The 12,475-nt window shown below is 40.3% G+C and overlaps 1 protein-coding gene across 1 annotated transcript in view; it reads right to left on the reverse strand.

Moving 5' to 3' along the window:
• The window catches only part of LOC310722481 (uncharacterized protein), a 211,760-nt gene that overhangs the window by 112,920 nt on the left and 86,365 nt on the right, over window positions 1-12,475 (reverse strand). The window contains exons 13-15 of the mRNA XM_083534929.1: window positions 3,705-4,022; window positions 3,490-3,603; window positions 1,481-1,594 (exon numbers count right to left, since the gene is read on the reverse strand). Coding sequence (XP_083391055.1) covers window positions 1,481-1,594; window positions 3,490-3,603; window positions 3,705-4,022 — 546 coding nt within the window. The remainder of the gene's footprint in view (window positions 1-1,480; window positions 1,595-3,489; window positions 3,604-3,704; window positions 4,023-12,475) is intronic.

Here is a 12,475-nt window from a genome sequence, read left to right on the forward strand (position 1 = left end):
CACCTGTAGTCTCCCTGATCTTCTTCTCTCAGGTCAGATATGAGTAGTGACAGATTAGCAGGAGAAATGTTATTAAACAGCTGATATCTGCCACGGTAGTGTTTATTATTTAACACTTCAGTCCACTGTCTTGCTCTGTTGCTCCCCCAGGTGAGTTTCTGAGGTTTGGAGTGCAGGTCAGAGCAGGAGCAGGGTAACAGCACTGAACCACCTTTGAGTTGTGTGATTTCTATAAGATTTTTGTCAGAAAGAGCACAGCCTATAGAAAAAAACACACAACATGTTACAATCTACTGAATACAATACGCAGTACAATATTAGAAAATGTTTTTTTTAAAGACAACATACAAAACATTTAAAGAAAAATAAACATTTCTGTACATTTAAATCTCAAAATCTCGTTTCTCAGTCCAGTTTCTACAGTAACTACTGTGTGTGTTACACTTTCCTGTGCTCATGTGTGTATTTTTCTTTTAAATCCCAGAGTGAAATGTACACATAGGCAGCTCTGGTTAGACACCATGTTACAACTCCATGTTAAAATAAAGAGCACTAAGAGAAAGTAAACGTAATGTGCAGATTTCTTTCACCTGTTTCAAGTTAGTTTTCTACAGTTACTTAAACACATTTCTCATCACTATGATCACTTTTTCAAAACTCTTCACAGTTTTCTTTCCCAGTGTGCAGCTCAGTACAGCAGTTAGTCTCAGGTGTTCCAGGTGTGTGTAGTTTGATATTTTGTTCGTTTTAATCTCTATTTCTTTATCTTTACAACACAGAAGGGTTTATTTACAGCAGAAACACACTGCATACCTTTACTCACTTCCAAAAGCTTAACCTTCTATTTCTACTCCTCGTTTGCACATTTCTGCTAGTGCCCCCTACTGTTAGATCGCTAGAACAACATGCCCTCTTGAGCATTATTAGCAGATTTTTAGAGTTTTATGGATAAACTGTATCTAAGGCATGACGTAGGAAGTGAAGATGGTGGTCAGTGACTGAGAGGCAGCAGAAAGAGGTGTGAAATTCACACTCATCTATTTACAGCTAAGACCAGAATAAAGAAGTGATGCACTAGTTACAGGAAAATGACGTTTCTATTAGAATTTATGTGAATTATTAAAGTTAAATTCAATCAAACAGAAATTGTGAAAGATATAATTCAGTAAATGAAGTTAATCAGGAAGAAAAAATCCACATGATTAAAGCTGAACAGATGACTCTACACTGCCCCCCTGTGGAAGTAAACCTAACATCTCCCACTAACCTACAGTATATAGTATATAACAGGAATCAACCAGAAACACTGAAATCTACTCTAGTCCATATTTAAACCTATTTTGCTGTACTGCTTATCAGTGAAAGGAAACATTTACCAGTTTACCAGTGAGTAAATCTTATAATAGATTTGTGCTTTTTCACTTGTGTTTAAAAATAAAATCTAATGTAAGTTATAGGGAGAAAGAGTGTTTTATTTAACCATGTGTTGTTGACGATGATGCAGGAAGCGAAGTTGTTGATTTACTCTGAGGCTGTTCTGATGGAGGTGTTGTGTCTGGTTTTCTCGATTGCGTTGAAGTTTCTCTTCTTCCTACTAATAAGAATGACTAAACTTGTTTAATCAAATTATTGTTTTCATTTTCATTACTGTTAGTATTATTACACACATACCTTTACCAACCAAAATATATTCTTTACAAATCAAACACATTAATGAATATACACAAATCCTTTATAAGTGACATAAACCTACAAAAATATATAAAAAATGTCTCTGACTGTAAATTTACAATGACACTGATTTTAATGTCATGTCACATTATCATTCAATTTACATGAGATGGTGTAATAAAGGGGTGTCCAAACTTTTTTCCTGAGTGCCACATACAGAAAAATATACGGAGGACTGGGCCACTCACTAGATATGAGGTACTGTATACTGATTCAATTTTAATGCACTAATATTGGTAAAATCAATCAAATGCAGGTAAATTACATTTGATAATTAAACATGTTGGAAGATAAAAGCCTTCAACACACCTTTCCATTAGTAGATTTTTATTTCATTTTTTACAAAAAAGGTTGGCAGATAATTCTCTCAGTGACAGTCTCTTTGGTTCCGCCATTTCTGATGACACTGAGCAAATGTTTTCTCTGTATCTCCACCTAGTGTTGAAACTCAGAACTACAATGCATTTAAGCTCAAATATTATGTGAGGGCCATAGACCACTTTGATACAGGCCAAAAAAAACATTTTAGTGCTGAAGTTGACACCCCTGGAGTAATCTGTCCAATGCGAGATACAAATCCAAAGTTTCGGTTTTAACGTCTCATTTCCATAATCAGTATTTTTTTTTTCATTTATAAATTGATTCTGATGTGTCACAATATGACTCATAGAATTCCCCTTTAGTTGTGTTAAATGGAGGTTATTAATTTGAAGACACACACACACACACACACACACACACACACACACACACACATACACACACACACACACACACACACACACACACACACACACACACACACACACACACACCCACTGTCACACTGCCTGAGTGTCTCTCATCTACATACTTTGTTTTTTTCAGAAAACTTCAACCACTGTCTATTTTCTCACATTCTCTCAGACCAAACAAATTTGTCATGACTTATCTGAAGAGCATGTAGAAGCTGGTCATGAGTGATGAGCATGACTCATTATAAAATATAAAAATAAATGTAAAAGTATAATTGCAATTGATAATGACTTATTAGAGTTTAAAGAGTTACTTAATATAGTTTAAATAAAGGTATTTATATAATATATTATTCTTTGATAATAAAACTATGACAAAGTGGTGCCATCTTGTTTTATAAAGCTGCTACTTCAGCTGGTCTTCAGATAATACTAGTGGTTTGTAAGTGGTTCTCAAGTAGGGTGTGGAGGCCTGCAGTGATATTTGCACTCATACAATAACAGATAGTAAAACAAAACTAAACAAAACCAATATCCATGTTTAAACATTTCTGTTGCAGTAATGGCTATAAATGAAATAAAGCATTTAGTGATTTATCTAAGAATTCTTGTGAACAAATACAGAGACAGATTTACTGACTGACTGCCCTCCACTGATCTGATCCCCAAGAGAAAATGTATCAGGAAAATATATCAGCAAAACATTAAGTTTTCTTTCAGTATGAACTAAATGATGAGGTTAATGTTCATGTAAACCCATGCTCATGTAAATTTTTCAGTTAATCTCCAAATCTGCTTTCATTCTGAATTGTGAAGTTGACATTAGAGTTTAATAGACAGATTTAATCTATGACTAATAAATGCCACTACATTAAGGGTCAGCAGCATAAAAAACACAGGAATGAAGAAAACTGTGTAATTAATATGAGTAAATCTAATAGTAATGTGCATTATATCATTTTCAATAGTCATTAAAACAGTTATATCAGTTAGTGGGAGTCTAAGAGTTTGCTTTATTTTTTACCTTGTGTTGTTGAGGATGATGCAGGTGTAGAGGTTGACGTTTCTTTCTTCCGAGGTTGTTCTGATGGAGGTGTTGTCTGTGTTTTCCTCAATGGCGCTGAAGTTCCTCTTCTTACTGAAAAGAATGACAAAACGTATTAAAACAAATAATCGTTTTTATCACTGTTAGTAATATAACAAAAGACACTGGAATAATGCATGAAAAAGTTAAGGTACCTTTAACAAATAGTATTAAATCTCTTTTATCCGCCTGTACAAAACATCTGTAGAGTCCCTGGTCCTCTTCAGTCAGGTCTGATATGAGTAGAGAGAGGTTTCCTGGAGAGTATTTACTGACCAGTTTCACTCTGTTTCTGTGATGTCCAGTCAGTTTAGGGTAAATTTCTTGATCTTTCCCAAATTCCTTTTTATTGAACTTCCATTTTACAGAGCTTGGGTTGTGATGAATGCCAGTGCAGACGCAGGGCAGAACTACAGACTCTCCTGTGAACCCAGTCACCTTCTCTATCGCTGTCTTCTTCACCAGCTCACAGCCTGTAAACAGAATATTTACAGCTAATAATAGAAATACTGCAATTATTAATATTCCCTGCTTGTAAAAAAGGGTAACAGCCCTGAACCACCTTTGTGTTCAACCATATCTAGTGTTGTTTTTTTTTTACCAGAGAGAGCACAGCCTTCACAAACAAGCATACAAAATTTCAGTATTTACTAAAACTATATAAAGTACACTATTTCACAAATAATCAGAGAAAATATTAATGCTTTGGTACATTTAATTGTAAAATCTTGTTTCTAAACCCAGTTCCTGAGCAGTTATGCACAGACATTTTGAGAGGCAGGGGCTTAATTTGAAAAAAAGGGCACTTCCCATATTCTTTTTGTAAACAAAATGTTGAATATATTAACACAACTCTCACCTAATGTATTGATCAAACATTGTCATTATTGTAGCTATAGTGCAGCTAGAGAAAGTGAGTGATACAAATCACATACATGTGCTTAGTTGCACTAATGAGTTTTCTGTTTTAGTGAATATTGGCGAGGATAAAAGGGGGACAGACAAGACCCTTGAGAGAAGAGAGAGAGAGAGAGAGAGAGAGAGAGAGAGAGAGAGAGAGAGAGAGAGAGAGAGAGAGAGAGAGAGAGAGAGAGAGAGAGGTGTGTATGTGTATAAGCATATTTGTGCTGTCATGGGAAATTTAACCATTAACATGTCAAAATAAATGTGTCGAGAAGCTGTTGCCTGCCTCCCATTTCATATTATATAAGCCAACAATCTCCTTACAGAGGTGATTAAATCCTTTTGTGTTAAAGTAATAACAATTAGTACACATCAGTTTACATACCACTGTGAGTTTTGAAAATATAAATGCAGTAATAATATGCAGGATAAATGCATGTTACAATCTAAAAAAAAAACTTTAATAAGACATGAAACAGAAATTGAAGCTGGTCACTGCCCACCAGAGAGACAATAGAAAAAGGTGTGAAATTCTCATGTATCTACTTATAACGAAGACCTGGGCAGTCTGCTGGTTTTGCAGTGAACCCTGGTATTTCCTGGACCAGTGCCACATGAAGGTAGGGTGGTAATCCAGAGAGGGTACATATCTTTTCACATGTCTGGTGAAAATGTTATCCCAGGCATCTTATCATAATCTGATAGCCGAACACTTATGTCAGGAAAAAAAAACATTAAACTGTCTCAAGACTTGTTTTTATTGGCCAGTAATTTGCATTTATGTTTACAAGTGGTATGTAGCATGCCATTAATTTGCAGGAAGTGAAGATTGTGGTCACTGACCACCAATAAGACAACAAAGAAAGAGGTGTGTACTTCACATGCATCTATTTATAGCATGACCACAATAAAGCAGTGACAAACTAGAAACAGGAAATTACCTTTTCTATTACACTTTTATGAGTTAATAGAGATTCAATAAGACAGTAAGTGAAACATAATTTATTATTAGATAATATACACCAAGGCTTATAGGGATGTAGAATTATCTTATGGTAGAATCCTCCTTATTCATTAGGCCACCTCTATTCATCAGTACATTTTATACTGATATTGATAAAATAATAATAATAATAAAATTAAATAAAATTAAATTTAAAAAAGTAAGAAGAAAAATCTACAGGACTAAATTAAGACAATATAACACAAGGCATGATATGTAGATTTACCTTGTGTTTAAAGATGACTGCTGTTCTTTGGAAAATGTAACTACAAGTACACATCTACTTAGATCCTAACACTACAGTATGTAAAGTTGTTGTTAATAAAAACTTAAAATGAGAAACATTTGACAGTGCTTGGGTGGTGGTTCTGGAACAGGGTTGAACTACAGCCTACTGTAAACCAAGCCTGGACTGAAAGCACATTAAATAAACACAAAGCAGCTGAACTAAGAACTGGCTAATTTGCTCTCTCCTTTCTGTAATAGAAAATATCTTCACTCACCTGCAGCCACGTGAAACACAACAGACAAAAGGTACAAGCACTTCATCTTTATTGATTCTTCTGCACACCCACTAATCTCTCACAGTGAAACACACACACACTCTTTCAAACTGTCTGAGTGTCTTTCTTTTATATTCTCTGCTTTCAGGAAATTACAACTACCATTATGTCATTTTTCACTTCAGAATTTTTTTCATAAGTCGTTCTATGTTGAGTTAGTGCCATCTTGTGCCAAGAACCTGCTACTACAGATAATTGCTTATTAGAGAGCTACATTTTTGCAGACAAAAAGTGAGAAGGCCTATCCTGTCCATTATAGTACTGGCCCAAAAATATTTTCCTGCACCTTTCCCAACTTTATAGGAATTTTTCATCAAAGCTGTAAAGCTGCTATTCTGTAGAGCATTCATTTGAATTAAATAGTACAATATACACTACATTCTATTGGGATCTCATTAATAAAAATACAAAAAAAATAATGAGGAAAAACACATAACATTTAAACGTGAATAAATCAGCGAAAATGCAAGACAGGTGTGTACAGAACATAAATGCCGCAAACAAAAAAAATTGCATGGCTACACTCAAACCACATCATTACAGATGAACCTCTCTCTGTACTTGAATGTAACGAGTTTCAGGGTATAAAAAATAATATTTTTTGCTATTCTTTCAATATTGAGCACACATACTAAGACAGAGAACATTTAAAAAAACCCAGAACAGCAGTTTGATCCACTTAAGCTGCCACCCTACAATCACAAACTGGCACTTCCCCTTACACATACCACTTGTCTGTCTCAGGCTGGAAAGATCCCCTACTGTGAAAGGAAATCTGGCAAAACCATCTATGCCCTGGCCAGGTCCTAGAAACTGATCTGCGCAATGGGATCTTCAATGTGTTTGAGCCACTGGAGCAGGACATAGTTCTAACAGAGGATGAGCAGATAGTATCTGACAGCAGATAATATCAGAGAGCAAGGATTGCCCATTTGATGGCCAAACACCCCTTCTTAGAATTCTTGGACTTCTTTTGTCTGGTTACAAAAAAGAAGAGAGAAATCAGTTGAATGTAAACATGGCCCATCACAAAGTGCAATTCCTTCCTGAGTGAATGTTTTTTGACATGACTCTCACTTTAAAGTAATGAATATATATGATCCAGTGGACAGAGTCTGGTTAGATACAAATAATTAGGTGAAAACTTATATTATATTAAAACCACCAGCCTCAGAAACTGACTAGCCACTTCTCTTGGGTCTTAGGTCTTGGGCAGGCCACAATTACTGCTGTCTAAACAGTATCCACTTGACCATGAACCATTTGCAATAGATGTCATTCAGTAAATGTATAAAAACATACACTGTAAGTATTATGGGGATGTAAAATTTTTAAATCGGAATCATTAGCCTACCTCGCTTCATCAGTTCATTATTTCTCTTGTTAATATAGACTGATGTTACCTTGGGGTAACTATGGACAATGAACTGTCTTTTTTCCCACATGTCGCTAACGTTGCTCGTTCTTGTCGATTTCTTCTCTATAACATCTGAAGGATTCGACAATTTCTGTCCATACAGGCTGCCCAGGTCTCTTGTCATTTCAAGACTTGACTACTGCAACTCTCTGCTGGCAGGTCTTCCCCTGAACGCTATTCGTCCACTGCAAATGATCCAAAACGCAGCTGCACGACTTGTGTTCAATTAGCCCAAGTTTTCCCACACCACCCCACTGCTGCGCTCCCTTCACTGGCTTCCAGTAGCTGCACGTATCAGATTCAAAACACTGATGCTTGCCTACAAGGCCAAAAATGGACCAGCACCATCTTACCTCAGTGACCTCATCACATCTCGCACTGCACCACGCTGTCTGAGATCCTCCAGCACTGCTCGACTGGTACCTCCTTCTCTCAGAATGAGAGGTAAGTACACTTCAAGGCTCTTCTCTGTTCTGGCACCGCGGTGGTGGAATGAACTTCCCCTAGATGTCCGTACAGCAGAGTCCCTGATTATCTTCAAACGACGACTGAAAACCTACCTCTTCCTGAAATACCTAAATTAGCACTTTCCAAGTTTGTAGAATTCGAGTTATATTTATATAAAGTTTTAATCTTGCGTACCAGTGTAGATTTATTCATTACTAGAGATTTAAAGCACTTTTGTACGTCGCTCTGGATAAGGGCGTCTGCTAAATGCCGCCAATGTAAATGTAAAAATGTAAGCAGACAATTTATATTTATTTATTGACAACCACATTACTTTATATATTTTAATCAAAAGTATTTATGTCTGCTGTTAACGTAGAATAGTAGTATTCAATAAAATAATAAACATTTGACAGTGTTTGGGTGGTTGTTCATGAACAGGGTTGAACTACAGCCTACTGTAAACCCAATCTGGACAGAAAGTACATTAACTAAACTCAAAGCAGCTTAACTAAGAACTGTATAATATTCTCTCTCCTTTCTGTAAAAGAAAATAACTTCACTCACCTGCAGCCATGTGAAACACAACAGACAAAAGATACAAGCACTTCATTATTACCAGAGGTGGGAAGTAACGGAGTACAAATACTTCGTTACTGTACTTAAGTAGATTTTTCTGGTATCAGTACTTTACTCCACTATTTATTTTTTAGACAACTTTTTACTTTTACTCATTACATTTTTACACAAATATCTGTACTTTTTACTTCTTAAATTTTTAAAACCGGCTTGTTACTTTAGTTTTAATCCACTGATTTGGTGAAATTTTTATTTATTTTTTTTCACTGCGCGCCGATTTCAGCCGAACAACTGATTTCCTGTTACAACGCGTCTTTTTCAATCCGCTGGTGTATAAAGTCCTGACCCTCACTCACCACAGATGTAGACTAGTTTACGAAGTTTAGAATCAGCAGGCAGGAGGCAGTAAGAAGTTTGGGGTTAATGTGGATGAGACAGAGGGAATCAGTGATGTAAACATGACTGAGAACAGACACATTCCTGATCATCATCTTTTCTCTGCTTGTGTTCTATATGTGGATCTTCAGCCTGGATACATTCATTAGGTAACAACATTTTTAATTTGTTTTGTATATATATATATATATATATATATATATATATATATATATATATATATATATATATATATATATATATATATATATTTGGCTGTCAAAATTTAAATTATTGTAAACGGCACTAAATGTTATTAATGCGCCATCAATTCAGCATTTCTGTTTTTACCATTTTTATAAAAAAAAAATTTAAATACATAAAAATTTTTCTAAATATAACAGAGGCGAAATTAAAACCTTCGGAAAAACATACATTTATCTATGATGTCCTTTCTTTACTTAGATGTAAAATAAATTATTAAACTCCAGATAAAAATATTTTTAATCAGTAAACTTTTGTTTTATTTATGCGGCAAGTCTCAAATCAAACAGAAAATTTGCCATTTTTTACACAATTAACCCTCTAGGTGGCGTTTTGTGGGTTTTTCCCTCATAATGGCGACACAAACAACTTTTTACTTAAGTACATGTCAGAGCCAAGACTTCTTTACTTTCACTTGAGTAAAAAAGTTTAATCAGTACTTCAACTTTTACCCGAGTATTTTAAAACATGAGTATCTGTACTTCTACTTAAGTAAAGGATGTGTGTGCTTTTGCCACCTCTGATTATTACTGATTCTCCTGCACACACACAAACACCAACCACTTAGACTGAAGCTCACACTCTGTCACACTGCCTGAGTGTCTCTCTTCTATATACTTTGGTTTCAGGAACTTATATGTCTGTTATTTCTCACATAGGTCATGTGACAATCTTAAAGAAAAAAAACGAGATGCTGCGTCGAAACGCTATAGGAACGCCCCTGCGTTGTCCACGCCGTGTAAACCAGGAAGCTACAAGATGGCTGTGCGGTGGTAGCGACATTAGCTTTTGCAAAGAGAGAAGGTAAGCGCCGCAGGGATGCAGGAAGTGTGGCACGGAGACGCAGCGTCTCGTTCCCTCGGGGAACTAGGGTTACGTACGTAACCTAGAGACGTTCCCTTTCAGGAACTCGAGCTGCGTCGAAACGCCATGGGAACGAGTGTCCAATCTCACCACACTGACCAGACCCTGCCGAGAGACTGAGGGCCTAGGACAGAGACCAGCACGTAGGACAGAGGAGCCCGGGGTGGCTCTGAGGTCAAGGTCATAGAACCTGACAAAGTTCACAGATGTCATGGAGTGACTCTCCAGCGGACCCGGCCGTAGAGGCCGCCACACTCCGGTGGACTCCGATCGGAGCGGGGTCCAGGACTCGCAGCTGAAAGGATGACATCCGCTACCTACCTGCTTAACGTCCGCCCATCAGCCAGGAGACCTGCCATATTAGGGCCACAGCAGACGAACAGCTGCACCGACCTCCTTCAAGGACTCGTCCTGTGGAGATAAGCACCCAGTGCTCGCACTGGACACAGCCGGGCCTTGTAACTTCTGGTCGGGGTGATAAACAGAGGAGGGCAGAATGCCTGTAACACGACACATCGTGTGGGAGCCGTAGGCACCTTAGGCACGCACCCAGACTCGTGTAAAGAAACACTCTGGCCATGCCAGGTTCACAAACTCCAGGCGGGACGAGGCAACTGCCAAGTCCCAGACAGGCACTCTGAGTCACATCCCAGGCCTCAGCCTCTGGGACCACAAGAGGACCTCTCGCGGCAGTTGTTTGCAAGGGACGAGACCGGAGGCCCCCCTGGTGGTTGATGTACGAGACCACTGCAGTATTGTCCATGCGGACCAACACATGGCGATCTCGCAGGACTGGGAGGAAGTGTTTTAACCTCAACAACACTGCCAGCATCTCCCGGCAATTTATGTGCCACGAGAGACGTGGGCCGCTCCACAGACCCTGGGCGGAGTGGCCACTTATGACCACTCCCCAACCCGTGAGGAAAGCGTGCTGGAGAAAGTACACTCTACCCGCCGTTCCAGTCTGAACCCCAGTACCTTCACGCAGGCGAGAACAGCATCTCAATGCCAAACTGCCTGGTGCTGTAACGAGCCAACATGAACCAATCGTCGATATAATACAAAATGCGGATGCCCTGAAGCCACAGCGGGGTCAGTGCCGCGTTCACGCACTCTGTGAAGGTACGGGGTGAGAGCGCTAGGCCGATATTGGCAAGCTTCGCCCCGAAAGCAACCTCAGGAACCTCCCGTGTGTGGTGAAGGACGGCTGCGTGGGAGCATGCGACCTTCAGATCTAACGTATGACAAATCAGTCCTCGGACTCGACCTGAGACATGACCTCTCTAAACGAGAAACCCGAACCCGAGCCTCAAAAGTGAGTGGTTCAAGGAGTGGAGATCCAGAATGGGATGCAACCCGCCGTTCTTCTTCGGAACAATGAAGCACGGGCTGTAGCAGCCTGACTCTCTGAACAAGGAGGAGGGAACCATGTCGATGGCCCATTTCCTCAGGAGAGCACGCACCTCCTGTCCCAGGACCAGAGCCTGCATTTGTCCCACCAGGGTGGGACACACCCCGCTGAACCGGGGAGGAGAAGACGCGAACTGAATCGTGCAGCCCTTCTCCACAGTACGCAGGACCCCCGAGAGACACCTGGCAGCCCTCCAGACTGACAGAAAGTTTCCACAGGGAGAACCAACCCATTGGGGCTGGCCCCTGACCCACTCAGAGCGGCTGGAGCGGTGCTCTGCAGCCGACTACACCTCCTGAGAGGCGGCGGATCCCCCCATCCGCAGCGATCATACAGGCAGAATAAGGGAGTTAACCGCTGGAGGGAGGCAGCTTTCTGAACACCCTGTGGCAGGGCCGACAGACCGACCTCCCGGTAGTGCCGGGGAGGGACGGGCACCATAGCATAATGTGCACAAGGCCCTCCAAGATGCAAGCTATCAGGCTTACACACCACAGTCTGTTTCCTAGAGGCGAGGACGATCCTCAGGTCGTCCAGCCCCTCCTCGGGCTTAGAGTGTCACCAGGGGCCCCTAGGACCTCCCTGCGGGAATCAGGTGGCAACGCTCTCTTACCGGGCTATTTCGCTGTGCCTGGACGTACCAGGGCGAGGCTGCCGCCGAGCAGCCCTATCGGAGCAGCGAGGAACTACCACTGAAACGCCACCGCGGTCTCCTGAACCCGCCAGCAATCGCCCTCACCTACAGCCTTACCAGGTCAGGCCAGGAGGGGTCACCGTGGCGCTCAGAAGGAAGCACACATCTTTCCCCAAACCTGGTATGCCTGCAACACACTCATCGTGTGGACGCAACCCGGAGCCTGACCCGCCGCATAGCCCTACCTACCAGAACCAAGCGGCTCTTCGTAGGCAAAACCTTCATAGATGCAGCACTCAGGGAGAGACAGCTAGCTAGCATCTCCACCACAAGCGGCATCGTCCGGTAGCCGCACCACTTAGCTCCAATAAAATTTGCGCACAGCAAGAAACATCGGAAAAGCACGCATGCACACGGGCCTCCCAGGACCCAGACACCTCGAACCCAGATCCAGTTTGGACCTGGA

Source organism: Silurus aristotelis, assembly GCF_946808225.1.
Source record: "Silurus aristotelis genome assembly, chromosome: 29".
Classification (NCBI taxonomy): Eukaryota; Metazoa; Chordata; class Actinopteri; order Siluriformes; family Siluridae; genus Silurus; species Silurus aristotelis.